Source organism: Schistocerca americana, chromosome 7 (assembly GCF_021461395.2).
Source record: "Schistocerca americana isolate TAMUIC-IGC-003095 chromosome 7, iqSchAmer2.1, whole genome shotgun sequence".
Taxonomy (NCBI): domain Eukaryota; kingdom Metazoa; phylum Arthropoda; class Insecta; order Orthoptera; family Acrididae; genus Schistocerca; species Schistocerca americana.
In genome coordinates this window covers 620,142,922-620,169,385 of record NC_060125.1, presented here as the reverse complement: position 1 = coordinate 620,169,385, position 26,464 = coordinate 620,142,922, and the positions used below count along the sequence as shown (strand labels likewise).

General features: G+C 39.9%; 1 protein-coding gene across 2 annotated transcripts in view; it reads left to right on the top strand.

Moving 5' to 3' along the window:
- LOC124622146 overlaps positions 1–26,464 on the top strand; it is a 184,474-nt gene that overhangs the window by 127,679 nt on the left and 30,331 nt on the right. For both annotated transcript variants that reach the window (XM_047147779.1, XM_047147780.1), the window contains one exon: positions 13,104–13,209. In XM_047147779.1, coding sequence (XP_047003735.1) covers positions 13,104–13,209 — 106 coding nt within the window. The remainder of the gene's footprint in view (positions 1–13,103; positions 13,210–26,464) is intronic.

Sequence of the window (26,464 nt, the reverse complement as noted above, 5' to 3'; positions counted from 1 at the left end):
ACTTCCTTATACTTCATCGGCACCTCCTTTCCCCAGACTAAGCCCTCAAATACTGGTGAAATGCATTGCTCTGTTGTACCCCTTTGGTAACTTGTGCATTGATTGTTGCATTCTCTGTTATGACACTTCCTAGATATTGAAAGCTTTGCACAACTTCAGTATCCTGTCCTTTGATATTAATTTTTCCCTTGCCTTCTCTGTCTTCTCTGGTTACCATCATATTCTTGCTTTTCTCCATTTTCATTCCACATTTCTTGATTTTTTTCCCCCTTTAAATTGTCTACTTGTTCTCGTACAGTCTTACTGCTGGTTCCTCACACCACAATGTCATCAGTAAACAGCAATAACTTCTCTTCCTCTATGAACTTCTTTTGTTTGTCTCTTTCATGATTTTATCCATCACCATTGTAAATAATAATGGTGACGCCACACTTTCTTGTCTCAGGTCAGCAAGATTCCTAAACTAACCAGTTCTTCCAACTTGGGTGTGGACACAGTTGAAGCTTTTGTCATATATTGCTTGAAGAATTCGGGTTGTTTTTTATCCAACTTTCTCTCTCTCTCCGAGGCTTCCCACATTTTTTCTCTGGGGACACTATTGCAAGATTCCAGGTACATTTCTGTCAAGTATCTCATACTGAAGATTGGGTCCACTGTTGATCTACCACATTGAAAGCCATACTGCTCCTCTTGTAACTGACCTTCCACTTTTTCCCTCAGTCTTCTTTCCAATATCCTCTCCAGAATTTTTGCTATGTGTGATATGACCGTGATCCCTCAATAGTTACCACATACTTTTCTGTCTCCATCCTGAACGCTGGAATTATTGTCCCCTTTCCCCATTCTTCAGGCATACATATCCGAGTCCATATGCATTTAACAATCTGTATAACCGTTGTAGCTATTAGGTCCAGCTGCCTATGTCGTCTCCACACTTCTTTCATCTATACCAGGTGCCTTTCCTGTTTTCATTCTTCTGAGTGCTAGTTCTTCTGCTAGTATCTTTCTCCTCTTGCAGGGTTAGGTCCCCATGCTGAACTTCTATTCATTGCTGTTTCTCACATTTAGTAGTTTGTCAGAGTACTCTTTCCATCTTCTCCTTATCTTCCATGATTGCATTATTAACCCTTCATTTTCCTGTTTCACCAGCTTTCCTTCCTCTTACTCCTTGTGATTCCTTAGAGCAACCTTTTATTTCTAGTAACATTCTTTTCCAGTCTTGTGTGAATTCCTCCCATGTCTCCTCTTTTTTTCAGCTGCCATTTTCTTACACTTCTTTTAACTTTCCTGGTATTTCCTTTTGCTTTCTTCCATTTTATCTCTGTTCCATTCAGACCATGCTTTCTTTTCTTTTACTGCTTCCTTCACCTACTCATTCCACCATGGTATCTCCTTATCCTTTGCCATTCCAGACATTTTGCCACAGGTGCCCTCTGCAGAGCTTACAAATGCCTCTTTGAAACTACCCCACTCTTCTTCCATACTTTTGCATATCTGTGTTTGGGATTTTAAACTTAAGTAACACCTTGAACTTTTCTTGTATCTTCCTTTCTGTCAGCTTACACACTTCTATTTTTCTACTCACTTTCTGTCTTTCTTCCTTCCATTTCACCCTCCTCATTTTTGCCTCTGCTACTCAATAGTCTCCATCGAAAGCTTCTCCTGGGAGTGCAGTTACCTACATCCATCAACTGCCTGCAATTTAGCTTTTCCACCAGAAAATAGTCAATGACAATCTTCTTCCTTCCCTCTCCTCACCCACATCTTATTATCTTTTGGCAATTTTTTTGTCCTGAACTACGTGTTGCCCACAATCAAACCGTTTATTTCCCAAAAGTCAACCAGTTTCTCTCTCTCTCTCTTTCTTTCTTTCTTTCTTTTTTTTTCCGTATCCGTATGGACCAGTTATTTCCGTCTTCCCTAGTCTGTTCTCTCCCACCTGCGCATTTAAGTCACGTGTCATTATCGCCTCCACATTTGTAATTTCACTATCTTATATCTCTAGGAACTTCTTTATTTCCTGTCTGTGGTGCACGTACTTTGGATGAAGTCCTTCACTCCATTATTTGTCCTCATCTGCATCTCCGTCATCCTTTCACTTATGTATTCTACTGCCACCATTCTTCTATGGTTGGTTTTACTGTAATACCCACTTCATTTTTGGCCTCTCATCTGCCACTCCAATAAAGTGTGCATCCTTTTCTCATTTTCCTCCTTCCTCTTCCCTCCCACCTGACTTTACTAAGCCCAAACATTTGTACATTTTCTGTCTCCAGGAAGTCTGTCAGCTCATTTGCCTTTGCAGGCAGGGCCATCACATTAATGATGCCTGCCTACAGTATGATCAGACACCCACTTCTCACAGTTCCCACAGCACCTCAAGAACGGTGCGTTGCCTACAGGGTATGTTCTAACATTTTCTGAGGCTGGTTTTGAGGTACCATTGGATGTGCAGGCTATTATTGCAATGAGGTTGCAATTCCAGAGGCATTTTAGAGTTACTACCAACAATGGTTTAGGCCACTCCTAAAATGGTGAACAGACAACTTTTGTAGCTGCGTCTCTGGAGTACAGGTGTTACAGGTAATTCGATATGAAGACAGTTCTTCCACTTTTTTCCTTTCTTTTGGCTTTTGTATTCTCTTCCATTTTCAGAAACTATTGAGTGTCTTCACCTGTTACCATGTCAAGGGGCTCTTATTGGGAGCCAGATGGATCCTGGTTTTTTAATGACGTGGTTACTCCTCCGACAATTCCTTCCTCACCACTGGTAAGGCAAGGTCCCAGTTTGGAACTGGCATTGAGGAACAGTCAAAATTGGTAAAACAGAACAAATCTACAGGGCCCAATCGAATCCTTGTTAGATTTTAGGTACTGTACATAATTCACAACTGAGTTATCACCTGTTTTAACTATAACATAATGTAGATCCTACAAACAATAAACTGTGCCAAATAGCAGAAAGAAATTGTAGATCAGGCCCAAGTACTAAAAGGCTAAGAAGTGATCTGCAAGGCTACAGCTCCATATGCTTGGCACCCATCTATTGTAGAATCTTAGACCATATTCTGAGTTTAAATGCAATAACTATCTTGAACAGCAAAATCTCTAAAACTGTGGGAACCAACTCACAGTTTTCTCACATGACATCCTGAAAGCCATGACAAAGGAATTAGATGCAGTATTTTTTGACTTCTGAAAAGTGTTTTGTGCAGTGCTACTCTGAGGGGTATTTCTAACTGGATTGAAGATTTCTTGATTGAGAGGGTGCTGTATGTTCACATGTGTTGAAAGCCACTGACGGATTCAGAAGTAATATCAGGCACATACCATGGTAATGTGTTGAGACCAGTGCTTTTCATCTTGTGTATTAAAGTTTTGACAAACAACATTGATAGTAACCTCAGACCTTTTGCTGATGATGCACTTATGTACAATGAAGCACTATCAGAAATTGTAACTCTTTCTTGAACTCCCCCCTCCCAACTCTATGTAGTGATAGGTATCTAGTGTCTCTTTCATGAGCAGTGAGCATGTATGTGGTGGGCATGAGTTTCCAAGCCTTTGTGGCATTTCTTCTTGACCCAAGCTGCAATCCCATCCAAACTATCCTTTCCCTCTGGCACATAAAGATGTTAGCTTTTTTGATGCAGACTGAACTTACTCAAGGACTCTGCTCTGATTTTTATCTGTTTGCCACCCCCTTAACCTAATATCTAATCATGGTTTTTGGCTTGTCAAGAATGGTCCCTGTTTTTAAGTTTGACATTTCACTTTTCAAATTTTTTCCTCAGTATTGTGAGCAGTGCAGGAAAGTTCGCTCTCTGTGGCACACATCTCCATGTGGTGTACTTGATGCCTAAATCACAAAAACACAAAACAGAAAACATGGTGTATTTGATATTCAAAAGTGCCTAAAACACAGCACATTAGCCAATCCACTGTGGAGGGCTGTCAAGTAGTCATACGATATTAGCTACGCAAGGATCATACTGTTGGTGACTGAGATGTCCACTCCCCATGAATGCCAAGGAGTATGTATTCATCATATCTGGGAAGTGGGGACCTGCACTAAGTATCCATTATTTTGGTGGGGTAGTACCCTGGTAGGGTGGTTGGCACCTAGACAGACAGTATGCATGGTGGCCATACATCCCAGCAGTCTCACCTGACAGATCAGCCAAAGATATATCACGGAACAAAAAACATAGTATATTTTGTGCCAGTTTGATGATTGTTGCGTGACACCTTTAAGGTGTTGCAATTTTAACAGTCAGCAGTGTAAATAAAGCATTTATTCAAACAATTCAGTAGCAAAGAAACAGCTCACCGAATAGCAGAAGTGTTGAGTCATGAACTGTGTGTGCCTGTCAATGACTCAGCATTTCTGTTGCTTGGTGAGTGGTCTCCTGTATTTCTAAATTATTTACATTTTGCAAGAACTGTCCTTACTATTTTTAAAGTGTTTATTCAGGATTAGTGAACTGTAAGAATATTGTGTAAAGTAGATAACTGCACATCTTTCAGAGGTCTCTTTAAAGATCTTGGAATTCTTACACTCACATTTCAATATATTTTCTGTTTAAACCTTTTTGTTACTGCTAATAAAAATTAGTTTTACTTGTACTGTGATTTGGGGAATTTCCTTGTTGGCTTTACCTCCTTATGTAGGATTCAGAATGGGTTTGTTAATCTGGATGGGTTTGTTAATCTGGTGCAGAGATACACAATAAGTTCTTGCCTAACATAAAGCCAGAAATTGGGAACCATGATCAGTTCAAAAGAAAATTAACAATCTACCACATTAGCCACTTCTTCAACAGATGATCTCATAGCAGTCTTGTCATATGATGACATGTTTGGAGACCGTGGCTGTTATTTGAAGACAAATGTTGATGGTGTTGAGACAGTAAAAATGTGAAAATATTTGGCTAAAAACAGAGATAAAAATGCAATACAAGAAAAAAGAAAACTTAAACATGTCATATACAACTTGCATCTGCAGCTAGGACACAGCCTCTCACCCTGACAATTCTCACACATCCTACAGCACATAGACAATAAAGTAGATGAAGAAAAAATTATTATCTTATCCAAACACAAAAAGAAAATAGAAACCTTAAAATCTATGTACAATTCCGAGTGGGATAAGAACAAAGGCAACACAAATTTTTTGACAGAGTAATTAATACAACTGTCATCCAGTTCAGCAACAGTGAACTTACTTTATTAAATAAGGGTCTGAAACATAATCTTGCAGCAAATCTCAAAACCACAGTGTTAAAAATCTCATAGCCTGCACAAATCTTGCATGTGACACAACAAAACTGGACACATGTGAGAAAAATGCAGTCACATACAAGGCAAATAAACTGATAATGAAACAACTAAAAACAAATAATACCCACCAGAGCACTGAAATTAAAGATTTGAAAAATTTTAACAGTAAAATATCTGAAAGTAAAGCACTCATAGTAAAGGCTGACAAAGGAAATTCTTTAATCGTAGTGCATGAAAGAGAATACATAGAGAAAACCTTACAGTTTTTCTATATTACTGAAATATAATGTGATCCTACAATAAAATTCCAAACTAAACTCTGTTAGCTACTGCAAAACTGTAACTCTTTACTGAACAAATATGAAGTACATAACTGTATAACAATGAATCCCTCAGCACCAAATCTGCGTGCACAGCCGAAGGTTCATAAAGAAAATTGTCCCATTTGCCCGATTGTTAACTCAAGAAACAGCCCTGCACACTTCATAAGCTGTAAACTAAAAAAACTCATTACCAAATATTGTACATTTGAAAATAACTACACCATACGCAACACACATGAACTCATAAGCTTAATTAAAGACATCCACATCCCACCAACAGCTAAATTAGCATCACTAGACATAGTCAACCTATACACAAACATCTCTGTCAAAGAGACTGTTAACATTATAGGAAGCAATCTGCTCAAATGTAATAAAATTAGTATTGCATAGATCTATGAATCATAGAAATAATTACACTTATTCTAGAGCATAATTACTTTAGCTTCAACAACAAGCTGTACCAACAACATGAGTGTTTGGCAATGGGAAGTAGCTTAGCTGGGATATTGGTTGATATTTACGTCAGCCATATACAACAAAAATTCTTCCCAACCGACCAACACATCTCAAACAGAATAATCTACTACAGAAAATATGTTGATGATACGATCTTACCTTTGATGATGCAAACAATGAAATTTATACCTTAGCAGCAGATGTAAGCAAAATACTCAATAATATTAAATTCACAGTTGAACATGAAACTAATAAAAGCATTAATTTTTTGACCTGAAGATTTGTGATAGTAAACATAAATGTCAATTCAGTATTTACAGAAATCCTACTACCACAGATGTCAGTATTGACAACTCATCTTGCCACCCCGCAAACAAAAAATGGCATATTTCAGAGCCATGGTACACCGAATTAAAAAAGTACCAATGAGTGATACAGACCAACAAAATGAAATCAATATAATTAAAACAGTTGCTCATAATAATGGTTATAAATATAATAGAAAAACTCCACAACAAAATTCAAACAAAAACCATGGATCCACTTAACAGTAATCCACACAACATTCACTCCAAAACAAATCAGTGTTCCACAGAAGCCAAACCTAAATATGCTGCTCTCCCATACATATCATTACATATTACATATTACATATCATACACGTTATCATACCAAACAGCAAACTTATTTTTTAAAAAATATCACAATGAGCTTTTCCACAAATAATAAATTACAACAAAAAGTAATCCATGATTTAAATACCTCCAAAAGTCCTTACTGTAAATATGGAATATAAAAGCTCAAATGTGATACATGCCCAAAATTCTACATTGGACAGACAGGTAGAAGTTTTGAAGTTAAATACAAAGAACACATTGATGCTTTAAGATTTGACAACTGCATTTGCAGCCTATATTGCTGAAGAAAACCATTCAGTGAGAAACATTGAGAACAACTTAAAAATTTTACATCTAGCTGAAAAAGGAACCACTATGAATATATTAGAAGAAATAGAAATACACACACACACACACACACACACACACACACACACACACACACACACACACACATACATACATACAAAAGCAGCACCCCAGACTATATTCTTAATGAACAAACTGAGTTAGCTAACACACCTTTCATGAAAAATTTCCAAACATTATTTTCCACCCTCCAAAGCAAAAAATATTCCTACATCTATCTGCAGGTCAAGTAGCATAATGTACTGCCTTATGTTCGATGTGGAACATCTTTATAATGTAACAGTATCTAAAATTCACAAAATCAGTGTATCTCCTTACTAGTGTAAAATGTGTTTCAGTTGCATAAGTGAATATATGATCCTTTTCCAGACATGGGGCATCTTTATAATGTTATGACATATCATAGCATCTTTGACGCTCATGTTCTTGTAAACACTTTATATCTATCAAAATGTGGTGCATGTTAGAAATGTATTCTGTGACAAATCTAAAGTGCTCAGTGATACAAATTTGTGTGTGCAATGATAAGAATGTGACAAACCTAAAGTGCTCAATGATATGATAAGGATGTGGTGAAAACTACAAACATCATTTGTTGGACAAAAACCATGAAAACAAATACTCCAGACTGACATTTCATGTAAGTCACATCCCAGTGCAAAACATCTGATGATGAATTGTAATGATTCGAAACTGGTAATGGTACCTTTTGAATAAAGGAAATTAAAATAAATTTATGTTTGGTTGCTGCCTCAACACCATCAATATTTGATTATCTCATTATATGTATTCAGCTATTGGAAATTCCTGTTAGGTTCATGCCAAATAGCAATGTTCATTTTAAACCTGCATGGCATGGATTAGTGTATTTCAACTGCAGGTACACATTGTCTTTGAAAATATCTATGTATGCTGATAAATATTATGCTACAAATAGGAGATAAACAGCAGCTATTTAATATAACTGAGGTAGCAGCTGTTTCAAAGCAAGAACTTTCCTTCTGATATGCAAGGTTACATTTAATCAGCAATAGTATCAAGCTGTATAAAGATAGTTTATTGTTATCACATTGTACAATTCTTTATGTTTGTTTATGTTACCGCAATTTATTCCACATTCTCTAAGGTTCACATACTCGATGGTGTTCATGGAAAATGAGAAATGAATAAGTCTAAATGATGGTGTATGGTTGAAAGGCATTCACTTGTGGCCTCTTCGCCTCTTTCTCTATTTTCTCTGTGTGCTTTTACCGGGCAGAGATCACTATGTATTGCTTCAGAAGGTAGATTTGAGGGATTTTATTTCAGTAACAGATTACAGCTCTGTGGGACTGTACTTTGAGATCTTCAGTACTCTGAGCTATATGGAAGTGGCCGACAACTTGCTGGCCTCTCCATTCTGAGTAGGTTTGCATTAAACACTGTGCTCCATTGTATGACATGCTTTCCTCTAAACCAGCTGGTGCAAGAAAGGACACTTCCCCTTCCATTACTGCTTCTGTGGTCAGGTCTCTGTTGTGTTGAGTTCATGTGAGAAAATCTTCTAATTTGCCTTTCTGACATGGCCATATTGGAAATATATCATCTGTATAGTGAAATAAACACTCTAACTAGTACATATCCAGGTACTGCATTTGATCTTTGAAGCACTGTTTTTAAAGGAAGGGCAGGGATGGGGAGTGTTTCAGACAGCTGAGAGTTACTTTCAGATATGCTTCACTACTTTATTAGTGCCTGCTTTCAGTGATTTGCATTAAAAATTTGCTAGTGTTTCGTGATGGCACAACTGCTCTGATTAAATACCTAAACAGAATCTCACACACACAAATTACATTACTGAATGACTGCATAATGGTTCGCAGCAAATAATGTTTTAACCCCATAAAGCTTCCAAGAGTAATTTGCTATGGATTCAGGTGTAAGTAAATAATCATGTAATAATAACATTTTAAATTTATTTAGAGTGTCATGAAATAATGCATATGAATGGTTAGAGAACACTACACAAATATAGGCAATATGTATTTATTTAATTTAGTTTATCACAGTTTGTACCTAGTAGCCTTCACCACTCTGTTGACCTGCATAGAGAAATTCTTACATGTTTCAGCCACCTATTTCGTTACTACATAATGTACTATGACAATTCAGTGAAAAGTGATGAAGGATTTAATCTAAGACAAATGATCTCTATGAATATCTTGCTGCCAGTTTCTGAAAATTACACAACCATCATTGTTGCATATACTTAACCATAAATATATTGTATTGCCTTTGTGAATAAAAACAAACTTTTTTTGCCTGTGGAAAACTATGATAGAAATTTCAAAGCAATTTTCTAAAGAATCTACTTTCCCATCGTAAGGTAAGAGTAGAATTATGTATTGTTGTTGTTGTTGTGGTCTTCAGTCCTGAGACTGGTTTGATGCAGCTCTCCATGCTACTCTATCCTGTGCAAGCTTCTTCATCTCCCAGTACCTACTGCAACCTACATCCTTCTGAATCTGCTTAGTGTATTCATCTCTTGATCTCCCCCTACGATTTTTACCCTCCACGCTGCCCTCCAATACTAAATTGGTGATCCCTTGATGCCTCAGAACATGTCCTACCAACCGATCCCTTCTACTGGTCAAGTTGTGCCACAAGCTTCTCTTCTCCCCAATCCTATTCAATACTTCCTCATTAGTTATGTGATCTACCCATCTAATCTTCAGCATTCTTCTGTAGCACCACATTTCGAAAGCTTCTATTCTCTTCTTGTCCAAACTATTTACCGTCCATGTTTCACTTCCATACATGGCTACACTCCATACAAATACTTTCAGAAATGACTTCCTGACACTTAAATCTATACTCGAAGTTAACAAATTTCTCTTCTTCAGAAACGCTTTCCTTGCCATTGCCAGTCTACATTTTATATCCTCTCTACTTCGACCATCATCAGTTATTTTGCTCCCCAAATAGCAAAACTCCTTTACTATTTTAAGTGTCTTATTTCCTAATCTAATATTCTCAACATCACCCGACTTAATTCGACTACATTCCATTATACTCGTTTTGCTTTTGTTGATGTTCATCTTATATCCTCCCTTCAAGACACTGTCCATTCCGTTCAACTGCTCTTCCAAGTCCTTTGCTGTCTCTGACAGAATTACAATGTCATTGGCGAACCTCAAAGTTTGTATTTCTTCTCCATGGATTTTAATACCTACTCCGATGAATTATGTATGGCAGAGCAAAAACCTTTAAAAATCTGGCAACAGAAGTGAAGCAACAAAATAAGAACAGCAGTGTTCAAAAGATAAGCTAAAGTCACACCTTGCAAATGAAAATTAGAACTGAATAGTAACAATATTTGAAACAAAAGAGGAACATTTAATTAGCAGCTGCCAGACCAAGAAGAACTTGACGAAATGTAACAGATCTTCAAATTATGGTGTCCAAAATTTTAGAAATAATGATATGAAAAGGATAGTTACTACTCACCATATAGTGGAGTCACAGATAGGAGCGTGCGTGCACCCGTCCCCCCCCCCCGCCCCCCCCCCCCCCCCCCCCACACACACACACACACACACACACACTCACGACCACAGACCACAGTCTCTGGCTGCTGAAGTGTGGCATCAGCAGCCAGAGACCGTTGTTGTGTGTGTGTGTGTGTGTGTGTGTGTGTGTGTGTGTGTGTGTGTGCGCGCATGCGTGCATGCGTGCGTGTGTGGGTGTGCAGGGCAGGCGCAAGGCACGTGTGAAACGTGCGGCCACATGGGGCAGCACTTTCCGAGGGGCGTCAAATCTGCCCCCCCCCCCCCCCTTTTTTTTTTTTTTGACAATCTCAACATTGATGCCCAAGAGGGGATTCGAAAGTAAACCTCGGAGGTAGTGGCTTCGGGAACTGTGGCATGGCGCCTCGACTACCTGCCGGTATAAGCGACTGGAGGCACCTTGCTTCGTATCTCTAAAGTTACGGGAAGTCTACCGAGCATTTGAATTCACATACAAAGTGGCTCGTGTTTTCTGAGGGACTGAAAAGGTCATGAACTGTCGACGCCCATCATCAAAGGCTTCTGAATACTGAAAGCGAACATTGGAAAAATGTTCTTGAGCACTTAATAGCAATAATTCATTTCCTGGGTCAGCAATGTCTGCCTTTGAGAGGAAGTACAAATACACTCTTTCAGCCTGACAGTGGAAACTTCTTGAAACTTGTTGAATTATTCGGAAAGTTCGACACTGTGATTATGGAGCACCCGCACAGAACAAAGCAAAGCAAGGTGAGAACAAGAGTCATCATTATCTTGGAAAAGAAACACAGAATGGAATAATTCATCTTATTGGATCATCTATAACCAACAACATTCTATTAATGATGAAATCTGCAAAGTATTACTGTATAATTCTGGGTTGCACACCAGATATTTCAAAAGTTGAGCAGATGATAGTTGTGGTACGTTTCGTCCAGGAGAGAAGACTCGATGGGGTACACGATGTCCGAATTCAGGAGCATTTCTTGGGATTTCTTCCAGTGCCCGATTCTTCAAGCTCCACTTTGACGCAGGTCGTACTCGAGTTCTTGGAAGATAAAAAAATCCTGTTGTGTAATATGAGATGGCAAGGATATGACAATGGAGCAAACATGAAAGGAAAGAAGTCTGATCTCCAGAAGAGAATTTCAGATATGAACAAGAGAGCATTTTATATACCATGTAGTAGTCACTCATTGAATCTTGTTGTAAACGATGCCGCTATGTCTTATAAATATGCTGTTTCCATGTTTTCGACAGTGAAAAGCTTGTATGACTTCTTGCCCTCCGTTCGACGTTGGGATGTCTTGAAGAAGTATCTACCTAACCTGTTGCTGAAGCCACTGAATGATACTAGTTGGGAAAGTCGCATCGATGCACTTGCTCCCCTGAGGTTTCAAATTGGAGGCGTTTATGATATACTGGTTCAGATATCAGAAGAATTCGATGGCATGACCTCTCACGAAGCAACATCACTTGTGAATCAAATAAAAAATTACACCTTTCTCATTTCTCTGGTAATCTGGTACGATGTTCTGCTTCACATCAGTGTAGTCAGTAAGACCCTCCAGACCGTTGATATAAATGTTTCTGAGGCTGTAGAAATGCTTTGAAAAATGAAAGCATATTTTGAGACCTGCAAAACAGAAGAAAAGTTTGTGTCTTTCTTGATGGATTCCAAAGAACTGGCTACAGAATTAGAGCTAGAAGATCTAACATTACCGTGGATAAGAGTTACCTGGCGATGAAGTAAGAAGCCAATACACTTTACCTATGAAGGAAGACAATAGACGACCCAACAAAACGTTACAAGATTGAATTATACTATTATCTTTTAGATATAGTAACCACATCTTTGAATGAGAGATTCAATCAACTGAAATCTCATTGTGGTTATTTTGATTTTCTCTACGACATCGGCAAGCTGAAGAATGCATCTCCTGACAGCCTGGACACAAATTTAGCAGCTCGCACAGGGCGGCACTTGGGCTTCTTGCGCCAGCCCTGTGTGTGTGTGTGTGTGGGGGGGGGGGGGGATGTTTTGTCTATTTCTGACAAAGGCCTTGTTGGCAGAAAGCTCACTTTCTGACAGTCTTTTTGTTATGCCTATCTGCAATTCGGCATCTCCTCTGTGAGATGAGTGGCAACTATCCTTTTCATAATATTATTACATTACATCCTGGATTTTCAGTTGTAAAATTTTATAAATCTTTCTTTCAGAAGAATGGCAAAGAAATGGAGACAAGAAGATAGAAGAGGTAAAAGCTGTAAGCAGTAGAGTGAAGGAAAAATTGTTCCAGTCCCTTAATTAGTAGCAATGTTTGGTTAAATCATTATGCATTACGATATGTTGTTTTGTATGGTAAAACATCTAAATGAGTCATAAAATGTCTTCGTTTCAATATCAAGCCTATCAGCCAATAGATCTGTTCTCTCAACTGCAGATGATGTATGAATTATGAAGAAGAGTAAATGTACATATTCAATTATGAAGCAGAGTAAATGTACATATTCAATTATTTTGTTTTCAGGAACTCCAGGTGTATCAGACCAAAGAAGAAAAATAGATGACTTTTTGCTAGTTTTGAGCAAATCTTGCCTGCAGATTACAGAACTAGACATAAGGGGGTGTACTACGTAAGTCAGCCATTTCTTTTCACTCATTTTAACAACAAAAAAGTGCTAATTTATTTTGTGATTTGCCTTTTTGACACACTGAGATGCCTGAGTGATTTTGTGTGTGGTGTGGAGAGCTAAGGCCAGATACACTTGTGTAATGTAGTGGAAGAAGCATGTTGAAACCCTAGCCCTGACAGTTCAATATAGGTTTCCCAAGGTTTCTCAAGCTATTGAATGCTAGGATGATATCCAAAATAAGTGAGTTTTTATTTTATTTTTGACAGAGGTGTGTGTGGTGTGGGGGGGGGGGGGGGGGGGTGGAGGTGGTGGCTAATGGAGTGAAAGGAATTATTAAACAAAGCTTATTTTAAATTTAGTTTTAAATAGACTAACTGAGTATCTAGTGTTGTCTAGGTATTGTATGTATTCCAGTGTTCTATTATGAAAAGGAAAGTTACTACTCAGCATATAGTGGAGATACTGAGTTGCAGGTAGGCGCAACAAAAAGACTGTAACAAACAAACTTTCAGCTAAAGAGACCTTCGTCGGAGAAAGCATATTTGTGACAGTCCTTTTGTTGTACCTCCCTGCGACTCAGCATTTCCACTATAAGGTGAGTGGTGTTTTTCCTTTTCATAATAGTGTTACATTCCATCCTGGATTTTCCATTGTTTGATTTCCAATCTTCTGTTACTCCATCGCCTCTTCATCCTCTCTCTGTCCATATTCTCCCCCCTCTCTCTGTCCATATCCTCCTCACCCCCTCTATCTGTCCATCTGCTCTCCATGTGTTCCTGTTCCCACTCTCCATTCATGTGCTGCTTCCCCCTTTGTCCATCTCATCTTCCTTCTGTAATCTCCTCCTTCCCTCTCTTGTCTCCTCCTCATCCTCTTTATCTTTTCCTTACCCCCTGTACCTTCTCCTCACCTCCTTATAAATCCATCACATTCTCTCCCGTCTCTTTGTCCATCTCCTCCTCTTCCCTTTCTTCTCCATATGCTCCTCTTCTTCTCACTATCCATTTCCTCTTCCTTGCCATTCTCTCGGTCTATTTCCTTCCGTCTGTCCATCTCCTCTTTGCCATATCTCTGTCCATTCCCTCCTCTCCCTTTCCCTCTCACTCTCACTCTCCTCCTCCTCCTCCTCCTCCTCCTCTCCTCTTCCCTTTGTCGGTCCATTTCACACTCCCCCAGTCTCTGTCCATTTCCTTCTAGCCCCTCTCTGTTTGTCCATCTTCTCCTCCCATTTCTTGCTCCACATCATCACCCACACCCAAGTAGGAGGTTGCTGGTTCTTACCCCTTCAGTATTTGGTTCCGGATAGTTTATAATATGTCTACCAAGTTTGGTTGAAACCAGTCCAGTGGTTCAGGAGGCACTTTTTACCCACGGCTTTGTCCATGCACACACTTGTCACATATATTTAATATATTTCACTGTATAGCGGAGATGCTGAGTCACAGATAGGCACAATAAAAAAACTGTCAGAATATGAGCTTTCAGCCAACAAGGTCTTTGTCGAAAATAGAAAACACACACACACACACACACACACACACACACACACGTGCGCAGACGCAACTCGTACACACATGACCACAGTCTCTGGCTTCAGCCACCAGATTTCACTCATACTTTTACACATATTTCACCGGTATCTCTAGCGAATTTCATCCTGCGGTTTCAGTTTCACACAGTTCAGGTACATCCAGTGGTATATGTGGATACTGTCTGCAAAATGTTTGTGAGTAGAGTTATGGTAAAGAAGTAATAAATTTAAACATCATGCTTGATGCAGCAGTTTTTTTTATACATTTCAGTGTTTGTGACATCATATCTCCTGAACTATGCATCATTCAAAGAAAAAATTTTGCATGTACATTCAATGGTATATGTGAGTACTATCTGCCACATGTCTCTTCAATACAGTTAGTAGTAAAGAAGTAATAAATTAAAACATTATTTCCAATATGGAAGTTTTACTGCATGAATCATGAAAATATAGAAAGTGATAAACTTTTTTCCATTGTTTTGAGTGGGGTGGTCAGTGAGAAAAAGTTTTGTAAAGATTTGAAATTATGTATAAAGTTTGTTGCAAGTCAGTAAGTGATCTCATTCTCAGGTAATGGATGAATACACTCTGGGTATTTGTATGTCATGGGGTACACTTATTTTTAACCCCCCCCCCCCCTCCCCCTCCCTCTCCCCTTTGGATAGATAGATGGTTTTTACCCCCACAATGATTCTTTCCAGACTGTAAGTGAGATGTGTACCAAGTTCGGTTGAAATCGGTCCTGTGGTTTAGGTGATTATGTGGAACATACACACATACATACATACAGTTGTGTAATATGTATGGATACCATCCAGAAAGTAATAGTATGTCCGTCATAAAAATAAAATTATCAAAAAACTTAATGTGCCACCATCCTCATCTCCAGGGCAACTCAAAATCAGCAAATGTGAGGAAAGTAGATGACATTCTGCTCATTATAGTACCCTTGAAGGAAATGACAAAATTATTTAGTTGATAATAAGACTCATAGAAAAGTGGATTGTATCGTAAACTGCCATATCATTGTGCAAGCTCATCTCTTGTAGTTTAGTGCTTGCATTACGTAGATAAACGGGTGGGTAGTTAGAGTACGGAACAACACATAGCTGTCAAGGCAATCTGCTATTCAGTCACAGTTCATTACAACCACAAAAAAGAGGCAATGCAACGTCCTGGGCGAATGGAAGCAGAGTGGGAAGGCTAAAGGTAACCATTCAGTTGTTGACCAGTCAACACCCGGCAATTAAATAAGACTGAAAACATTTCTGAGCTATCGGACAGTGTTTCTCTTCAGAGCTGCCGCTGCTCAGTGCCTCGACTATACAGTGAATAGTCACCTTTACAATCACAAAAGAGTCATATATGTAAATGAACTGGTGGACAGCACCAGATGAGGATGTGTTCGAACAATGCTGATGTACGTAAAGAAGTCACATTGTCAGCTAACAATTGACTGTGTACATAAACAAGTGCAACATATTGCATGTAAAAGGCAGTAAGACGGATTATTGTTCAAGATTCATTGAGAAAAAAACTGTAACAAGATATGTTTCATGTACAAAGGCAGCATCTTACAAGCCTCTCATTTCACCTACACTTCACCAATTACCCATTAGAGTGGAACATATAAGATTTGCTGTTATGTATGGATGTAGGAAGCTCAACATTGCAGATATTAGTGCACAGCAGAATTAATAAAGGAAAGCTGCACATTTTGTTCCAGGTTTGTTTAGCCTACAGAGGAGGCAAACACATAAAACAAATTAGTTCATTCTTAAACATGAGTGGTTCTTAATGTTACGGTACGTTTTTGCTGCTATTGGGTCATGCTCAGTGCTCAGATACATAGGCGGGATATTCCATATGTTGATTATAAAAGCATGAAAAGAAGGATAGATTAATATACCAGGTGATTTATCTTCAGTTGGAATCCTGGCAGCATCGCTGTGTTTGATGGCAGTGGTCCCTGAGGATAAAGAGGGCATCAAATTCTGACAACAGTTTCTCCATTCAACTCTCTCTCCTCCTTAAAATATGTTTCACTTTCACAAGTAATGCAGGTATATTGGCACTTTGCTTATGAATGAAATATAAACTTGATCTGTCTACATCATCGTCATGTAGCATATCTAAATTGGCAACTAATGACTTTGGTGACAAACTTACGTAACTGGCACTGAAATTGTCCACAATGACATGAAACACTTATTCACCATTTTTTGCTGTGTGCGTACAACACTTCTGCATATGAAATGTCACCCCTTTATCTACCTTATTACTCTCTTCCAAACAGTACAGTGAAAAATCCAGGCTGGAATAATGACAATCCACCATGGATCCATGCTCATTCTATCTGTGCCAATACAAAAAGTTACCTTATCCCTAGCCAGAACCCAGACCCACATACTATCTCTGCATTATTGCCTGGCTCTCGGAATAACACTGAATGGCCTTACCGTCAAATCACCCACCTCCAGCTGGAACCCCTACTTACACAGTGACCTTCACCCATTCAGATTCTGCCTGTCCATAGCCCTCACCAACACAGTCCTGCAAAATGATGTAAATCAGGCCCATAGCCCATACCTCCTTGTAACTCATACTCTCCATGTGGCTGATTACTGTGGCCCTGCTGAGAGAATCTCTGCTGTCGTGGACCAACATCTTTAGCCTGTTGTCCATAAACTACCCGCCTATCGCCAGTTTTCCACAGTTCCTTTTCCTTTACCACATGGCACCTCATCGCTGTTGATGCCACTTCCCTCTATACTAACATCCCTAATGCCCTTGGCTTCGCTGCAGTTTAATACTACCTTTCCCAATATTGACTCATTCCAAACCTACAACCTCCTTACTGGTCACCTTGACCAATTCTATCCTCCCCCACAATTTATTTACCTTTGAATCCATAGTACAGCAATGGGAACACATATGGCACCATCCTATGCCAACCTGTTTGTGGGCCACCTAGAAGAATCCTTCCTCACCAGCCAGCATCCCAAACCCCTCACCTGGTTCAGATTCGTCGTGATATCTTTGCGATCTGGACCACAGGTGAGTACATCCTATCTACATTCCTGCAGAACCTCAACACATCATCTTCCATTTACTTCGCCTGGTTTTTCTCAACCCAGTCAGCCGCCTTCCTTGATGTTGACCCCCACCTCAAAAATAGCTACATCAGTACCTCCAGCTAAATCAAACCTACCAACCACCAGCAACACCTCCACTTTGAGAGCTACCACCCACTCATTCCATCCCAAGAATCCTTTCCATACAGCATACCCACTCGTGGACGTCAGATTTGTACTGATGAGCAGCCCCTCTCCAAATATACCGCATGTCTCACTGAGGCGTTCACCAACTGAAATTACTCTCCCAGCCTTGTACAGAATCAGATCTCCTGTGCCTTGTCTCTCCGGTGACTTACCATCTCTCACATTCCCACAGACTGGCCAAAAAGGAGCATTTCCTTCATTACTCAATACCATCCAGGACTAGAACAACAGAATTATATTCTCAGTCAGGGTTTCGACTACCACTTGCCACGCCCTGAAATGAGTAATATCCTACCACAATGGCATTCAGTGGTTCACTGAAACTACACGATATCCTTGTCTATCCTTACTCCAACCCTACTCCCAATCTGTTGCCTCATGGCTCATATCCCTGTAACAGATCTAGATGTAAGACCTGTCCATACATCTTTTCATCACCACCACCACCACCACCACCACCACCACCACCACCTACTCCAGTCCAGTCACAAGCATCACCTATACCATCAAAGGCAGGGTTACCTTTGATAGCAGTCACGTGCTCTACAAACTATGCTGCAACCACTGTGCTACATTCTATGTGGGCATGACAAGCAACAAGATGTCTGTCTGGATGAATGGCCACTAACAAACAGTGGCCAAGAGAGAGCTGGACCACCCAGTTGCGGAACATGCTACACAACACAACATGTTTCACTTCAGTGACTGCTTCAGAACCTGTGCCATCTGGATCCTTCCTACCAACACTAGCTTTTCTGAACTGCTTAGGTGGGAATCCTCCCTGCAGTATATCCTATGTTCCTTTAACCCCACGAGCCTCAACATTTGCTAGTACCTGTCCGTCACCCGCCTATCCCCTTCACTGCTCCCACACCAGCACCACACAGCCTTCTATTCCGCCAATGCCTGTACTAGTCTCTCCCTTTTTTCCCTCCTCTATGTCTCTCCTTTTCCACTCCCCCCCCCCCCCCCCCCCCCACACACACACACACACTCACTTCTCGACTGCACCTAGTAGCCCTACCCTGCTCCACCATACCCCCCGTGAATGCTCCTACAAACAGCACTACACCCTCCCCACCCGTACCCTACTATGCCTCGCCCTCCCCAGCCCAGCCTCCTCTTTACCCCCACCACCCAGATTTTTTTTCCCATCAGCCGCAGTTGCTTGTATGGCCAGAGACAGCAGTTTTTTTCGTGTGTGTGTGTGTGTGTGTGTGTGTGTGTGTGTGTGTGTGTGTGTGTGTGTGTGTGTGTGTTGCTGTGGTAGAAGAAGACCTTTTGGTCGAAAGCTCCATGTATAGCAGTGTTTTTGTGTTCCTATCTCCTGTATATAGTGATTAATAATATGTTGACTGGTACTTTTGTTGCCTCGTACCTCCAAAGTAATTTCCCTGTTCGTTGCAGCACTGTATCACTATATGTGACTTTGCATTTGTTAATTGGTGTGTCTTTCATGACAGATGAACCTTGTGACAGTGTATCATTGGCAACAGCTTCTCCCAGTTGTAACAATGCCCTACCTTGTGTTGCCAAAAATCAAATTTTGTCAGATTCATACAGGAAATCTAACCCTAGGACCATGCTGGGCAAAACTTCATACTTTCCCAGAACTGTTTTGCTCCAACCTGAAAACTCAGTACCATTGAATGTGGTTGCCATACATCATCACCTCATAAACTATATAGCAGAAGGTTTAACCACCTCTTCTCCAAGAAGTCTGGACTTACCTTAGAGGTGTGTGTGTCCCTGAGTTTTAAAAATAATCTGTGCTCTGTACACTCTGTTATACCAATTAAGCAACACTCTGCATCTGCATATGGCTTCATAGCATAGAAACTTACTGGAAACAACATTCAGCGGAACGAAGATGCGAAGAAGAAAGTTCTCAGCAATGCTTAGAACATCACATACATGAATTGACAAGTGTGCTGAGGTTTATGCCTACAATCTGCTACTTTTGTACTGTCCTTTTCGAAATTAAGAAGATATTTTACATAGCGATGGTGGTGCACTTTTTAGGAGGGTTTAGGAAGCACTGAATTCAGAAAGAGATTCTTTGAAGTCAACATTGGATGCAGACATAGAATATCTTGAGAACAGGTGTTGGGAGCTATTGAATGGTCTTGAAGTTCTTACTGTATTGTGAGACGAAGATTGTGACTTCAGGTCTGAAACAGGTGAAGTTACAACTGCTGCAGAGTAAATGTAGACTTAGATTGCAACTTCCAGCTGGTTTTAGTCCACTAGTTGAATACACAGTTATGTGCAGTGCACTCACAATCGAGCAGAGAAAAGTCTATTACAATCTTGTCAAATGTCAAATCAATGCGGACATCAATAATGTAGACATTCCAGCTCTATGTTTATTCATTTCTGGAAGTGCAAGGACTGGTAAAAGCTCGGTGCTCAGAGTGATGCACAAATTGATACAAACTGCGTACAGGAAGACTAGATGGTGCTCTTGTCACTGCACCAAGTAGTGTTGCAGCTAAGAACATAAATGGAATTACTTGCCATTGTGCTTTTAGCATTTGTTTACCATTGCTTGGTGAATGACTAGAGAAAGAAGTTGCTGAATTCAGTGTTGAATATACATTCATGATTGATGAATGCTCAGTGGTTTCACACAAAACATTAGCTGTAATTGAGAGGCAACTCGATGTGCCAAATGGTGGACAATATTGTGGAGTTGGTGATTTAAACATTGCTCTCATTGGAGACCTGATTCAGTTGCAACGTGTCGGCAGCTCATAGCTTTTCAAGCAGCCAAAGTCCTATGAGCATATTTTTAAACTGTGGCACCTCTTCAGTTTTCTGGAATTCTGTTGAAGTATGTTACACCAAGATTGAATTGACTTTGTGAAGGCAACTCAACTCTACTTTCGATGACATGGCTGTCCTCTAAAGCAGAGTTATATCTGAATTATTTACAAATAAAGGAGACGACTCACCGAAAAGCAGAAGTGCTATGTTGTCAATAGGTATACAAACAGAAGGTACAGAGTCTTGCTAGCTTTTGAAATGAACTTCCGTTTTCAAGCCTGTAGGAAAAACATACACACAAACACACACACACTCAATCACATGCACACACTTGTCTCCCTACATTGTGCTAAATCGGTTGGCAGTCAACTGAGCACAGTGTATCATCAAGCTTCTTCCTTATTAGTATGTTCAGGAAAGGAAGACAGCCACATTCTCCTTCATTTCCATCAGAAAAAGCAATGATTTGATGGATGCTGTTAAGGTGGTCCAGAAACTCATTGAGTGTTTGTCTGCCATGCTCGGTACCACAAAAGTATCATTGACATAGCAGAAAAAGTGCTTGGGTTTCAGGTGAGTGGTTTGAAAGACCACCACCTCAATGTGTCCCATGTAGAGATTTATGACAATATTCAGAGATTTGCAACTCCTAGAGCCATTTCATCAGCTTGTTCATAACACTCTCCATTGTACAAGAAGTAGGTGGTTGCCACTTCAACAGGTTCAACAAGAAGTTTGAACTGCAGCCAATCAGTGGCAATCTACTATATGTAACATGTCTGCCTGTTGCATGGAACAAAGTGCTACAGTAAACTGTGGCAGAGAGGAGAAAAAATAACTGTATAGTGATAATAGCGGCAGTTCTGTTCCCTTCCCATTCCCATGATTACTGACAGCACGAAGAACTGAGTCACTGCTGGTCGTTATTAATCAGCTTCTTGTCAAAACCAGCACGGCTGTCTATTGAAGAGTAACTACTGATAGTATTTAGGGTCTATTAGACTGACAAATTTTGTCAGTTCCCTGTGTTGGCTGTTACTGTTATGGAAATAAGCAACAACCAATACAGGAATTTTTTTTGCTTTCAACAACATTTCCTTTTCCATGGTGTGTAATTTAAATGCTCTGCAAAGTGCACGTGTGTCACGAGGCTTGCAACCAGCAAGCAAGCACAGATACAACAGATGACGAGCTTCCCGAAGTGAGAATGCATTCTGTAGGCTACCTAGACCTCTGAAGCTTCCTAATCGGCAATGCATATCACTGTGCCATATCTTATACAACAAGTATTCAAAATTTAATTATCACGTTAAAAAAAGATACAGATAGCTTTACCATACATGCAACCACAGTACAGTGAGAAGATATCTCTGGAGAGGCCAACAAACCCTTCATTCCTGAAGACTGGCAGCAGCAGTCATGTCATGAGCAACGGTCTGGATGATTGACTCATCTTGCCTTCCAATATGGCCTTGCTGTGTTGGTACAGAGAATGGCTGAAAACAAGGGAGAGCCACAGCCATTATTTTTTCCTGAGGGTTTCCTCTTGGGTAAAATATTCCAAGGGTAAAAGAGTGCCCATTAGGATCTCCTTGCTGGGACTACTTTGGAGGATGTGATAATCATGACTGGTGTTCTGAGAGGGTTGAAGTGTTGAACGTTAGATTCTTTAATTGGGTAGATAAGTTAGATAACTTAAAAAGGGAAATGGATGTATTGAAGTTAGACTTAGTGGGAATTAGCAAAGTGTGGTCGTAGGAAGAACAGGACTTCCAGTCAGACTAGTACAGGGTGATCAACACTAAATCAAACAGTGGTAATTCAGGAGTAGACCTTATAATGAGTAAGAGAACATAAATGTTGGTGAGGTGCTATGAACAGCACAGCAAACGTTATTGTAACCAAGATAAAGACATGAGGCCAACACCCACCACAGTAATAACAGTTTGTGCATACTAGCTTTGCAGATTGAAAGAATGTACAGGGAGCCCCAGAAATGTTGTAACAAATTTCAAAGGGTTGTAGAAGATGTCTCGAGGAACAGATCAAAGGTAGGAACCCGTGTCTGGAAATGTTATCCAATGATGCTTCATACCATTGACGTTATAGGCACTGGCACCTACCACAAGGCCACCATTTGGCAGCAGATGTGACTGTGTGCATTGACGGATTGTAGATGGAACATATGGAAATGCTGTTTTTTATTTAGTGATCGTGAATGATTGGCGCAACCACCAGTGAAAAAGATGAAGGTAGCTGCCACAGAGACAGACCTTGTCTCCTATGAATGTTGCCATGTTGCCTTGGTGGATGACTGTCTTAGGCACAGGTGCTGCTCTGCAGTTTATTTCTCTCCTCTATCCTGGAGAACATTGGAGATTTTAGAGGGTTCCAGGAGAAAAATAAACTGCAGATAGAAACCCTTATCTGAAACCATCATCCACTAAGGAAATAGGCATCAGATTCATAAAAAACAAGGTTTTTCTATACAGCAGCTAGCTCTGTCTTCAACACTGAAAATTGTGGCAATCAGGCATGATCAATGAATAACAAAGAAGATTGCAAAAATATAGTGTAATTGCATAGATAAAAAAAAGCTCTACTCACCAAGTGGTGGCAGGAGAACACACACCTATAAAGATTAAGGAAATTTGCAAGCTTTCAGAGCCAGTGGCTCCTTCTTCTGGCAGAAGGGTTGAAGAGGAAGGAGGGGGGATGAAGGAAAAGGACAGGTGAGGTTTAGAAAATGGGGAGATTTTGGAAAAGTTGCCCAGAAGCCCAGGGCAGGGAAGACTCACAGGACAAGATGAGAAGGAAAGACTGATTGTAGTGGACTGCACAGGACTACATTTAAAAATGTGAAAGCTTAGATGTGGAACATAGGGTAGGAAGTAACACAGAGAATACTGGCAAAACATCGTGCAGGTGTTAATAAGAGCAGAAAGTCAAGTGCATTGTGTGTAATAGAGCTGGGAGGGGGAATAGTCAGATCAGAAAACTAAAAGGGAGGGAAGAAAGAAATAGTTACTGACAAGGGAACCTCCCCATCACACCCCCCTCAGATTTAGTTATAAGTTGGCACAGTCGATAGGCCTTGAAAAACTGAACACAGATCAGTCGAGAAAACAGGAAGAAGTTGTGTGGAAGTATGAAAAAATAAGCAAAATATACAAACTGAGTAGTCCATGCGGAAGATATACAACATCAAGGATAGTGTGAGCTCAGCAGCGCCGTGGTCCTGTGGTTAGCGTGAGCAGCTGTGAAACAAGAGGTCCTTGGTTCAAGTCCTCCCTCGTGTGAAAATTTTAATTTCTTTATTTTTGCAAAGTTATGATCTGTCCGTTCGTTGATTGACGTCTCAGTTCATTGCAATAAGGTTAGTGTCTTGTGTTTTGCGACCGCAGCGCAAAACTGTGCGATTAATAGACGAAAGGATGTGCCTCTCCAGTGGGAACCGGAAGCATTTGATCGCTAGGTCATAAGTCAACCGATTCCTCCACAGGAAAACATGTCTGATATATTCTATACGACACTGGTGACAGCACGTGCGTCACATGACAGGAATATGTTGTCGACCCACCTAACTTGTACACTTGGCGAATGGGTAAAAAGATTCTTCTACCTTGCCCGATGTAGGTTTTCTTGTAGATGTGGTAATCACTCCCAAAAAGCGATGAAAACGTAAGAATTTGTCACAGACTGAAAATAAAAAATTACAGTTTCACAAGTCTTGAATCAAGGACCTCTCGTTCCGCAGCTGCTCAAGCTAACCACCGGACCACGGTGCTCCTGACCCCCCACTCCCTTGATGTTGCCTATCTTGCACATGGACTACTCAGTTTGTATATTTTGTTTATTTTTTCATAGTTCCACACAACTTCTTCTTGTTTTCTCGATTGATGTGTGTTCAGTTTTTCAAGCCTATCCACTGTGCCAGCTTATAACTAAATCTGAGGGGGTTGCGATGGGGAGGTTCCCTTGTGAGAAGAAATGCTGCATCTGAAGACATACATTTGCCTCAAATGCCAAGGGTATATGCAAGGGAATGTTTGACATAGAAAGGATGGCAACTATCAGAATGTAAATACTGTTGTTTGTTTAACATGAACAGAAATGTGCAGCTAACCCTCAGTGAGGATGAAGTCAACATCAAGGAAAGTAGCATGGTATTTGGAATAGGTCCATGTGAAATTCAATTGCGAGTGTGTATTTAGGGATTCCAAAAATTTTAACAGGTCAGCTTCACCATTAGTCCTAGATCGACTGAAATCCATGCCCATCCCACATCTTGCTTGTCTACACTGATGCTACCTCCCTGCATACTAACATCCCCCATGTAGATGGTCTTTCGGCTGCTGAACATTGCCTCAATCAGTACCCATCTGATTTCATGTCTGTAACATCCTTCCTGCTTACTTTAATCAACTTTATTCCTTACCAACATTTACTGATTTTGCTCTATAATGAAAGATACTAACTAGTAATAGTCAAAATAAATTAGAAAATCAATTACATATATAAATCTAAGCATAAAATTCGATCTGGTGTTATATTCTTTAAAACTGAGAGCCAACATTTCTCTTTTATGAAAATGCAGATTGTATTCATGTATGTTAATGGTAATTGGTTAAAAGTGAAAAAATGAATTTAAGTAGGCAGAGGGCAAAACAAGAGGGGAGTTAAAAATATCCCAGCCTGCTTTGTCACACCTGGTTAGCAGATTTGTTATCTATCCAGTTATTTTATATTTTCAAAACTTGAAGATTGATTATTTTCATTGAAACAACATGGGAAAAAGTTTTGCCTATGGCCCATCAGCATATGAAGTCTTTTTTGCTGCTGGATGTGTGGCCTTAGAGTGGCAGGTGCCAGTCCCCATAACTTTGACGCTCTGTTGCACCATTGGATGATGTTTCCGAATATGGGTTCCTCTTTGGCGAAAAGAGAAGCAGCAATATGAATATCAGAATCTCAAAAGGCAAGCCAGAACTAATCAAAGAAGGTAAAGCTGAAAGGTGGAAGCAATATATAGAGGGCCTATAAAAGTGAAACAAATGTGAAGGCAATGTTAGAGAAACAGAATAGGAAATATTTGAAGATGAGATATGAGATATAATACTGTGATAACAATTTGACAGAGCTCTGAAAGACCTAAGTGGAAACAGGGCCCCTTGAGTAGAGAACATTCCCCTCAGAATTATGGAGATCCTTGGAAGAGCCAACAAGAAGAGTGTCCCATCTAGCGGGCGAGATATTTGAGACAGGCAAAATACCGTACGAGTGCAGGAAGAATGTAATATCCCAATTCCAAAGAAGGCATATCCTCACAGGTATGAGTACTACCAAGCCATCAGATTTATAAGTCATGGTTCCAAAATAATTACACTTATTATCTATGGAAGAATGAAAAAACTGGTAGAGACAGTCCTTAGGGAAGTTCAGATTGGGTTCTCGAGAAATCTAAGTGTGCACAAGGCAACAGTGACCCTATGAGTTATCTTAGAAGATAGGTCAAAAAAACAAAAACCTACATTTATAGTTTTTGGAGATTTAGAGAGAGTTTTTAACAATGTGAACTAGAGTACACTCCTTGAAAATTTGCAGGGATAAAATACAGGGAGAGAAAAAAAAATTATTTACAATTTGGACAGATATCAGATTGCAAATATGAAAG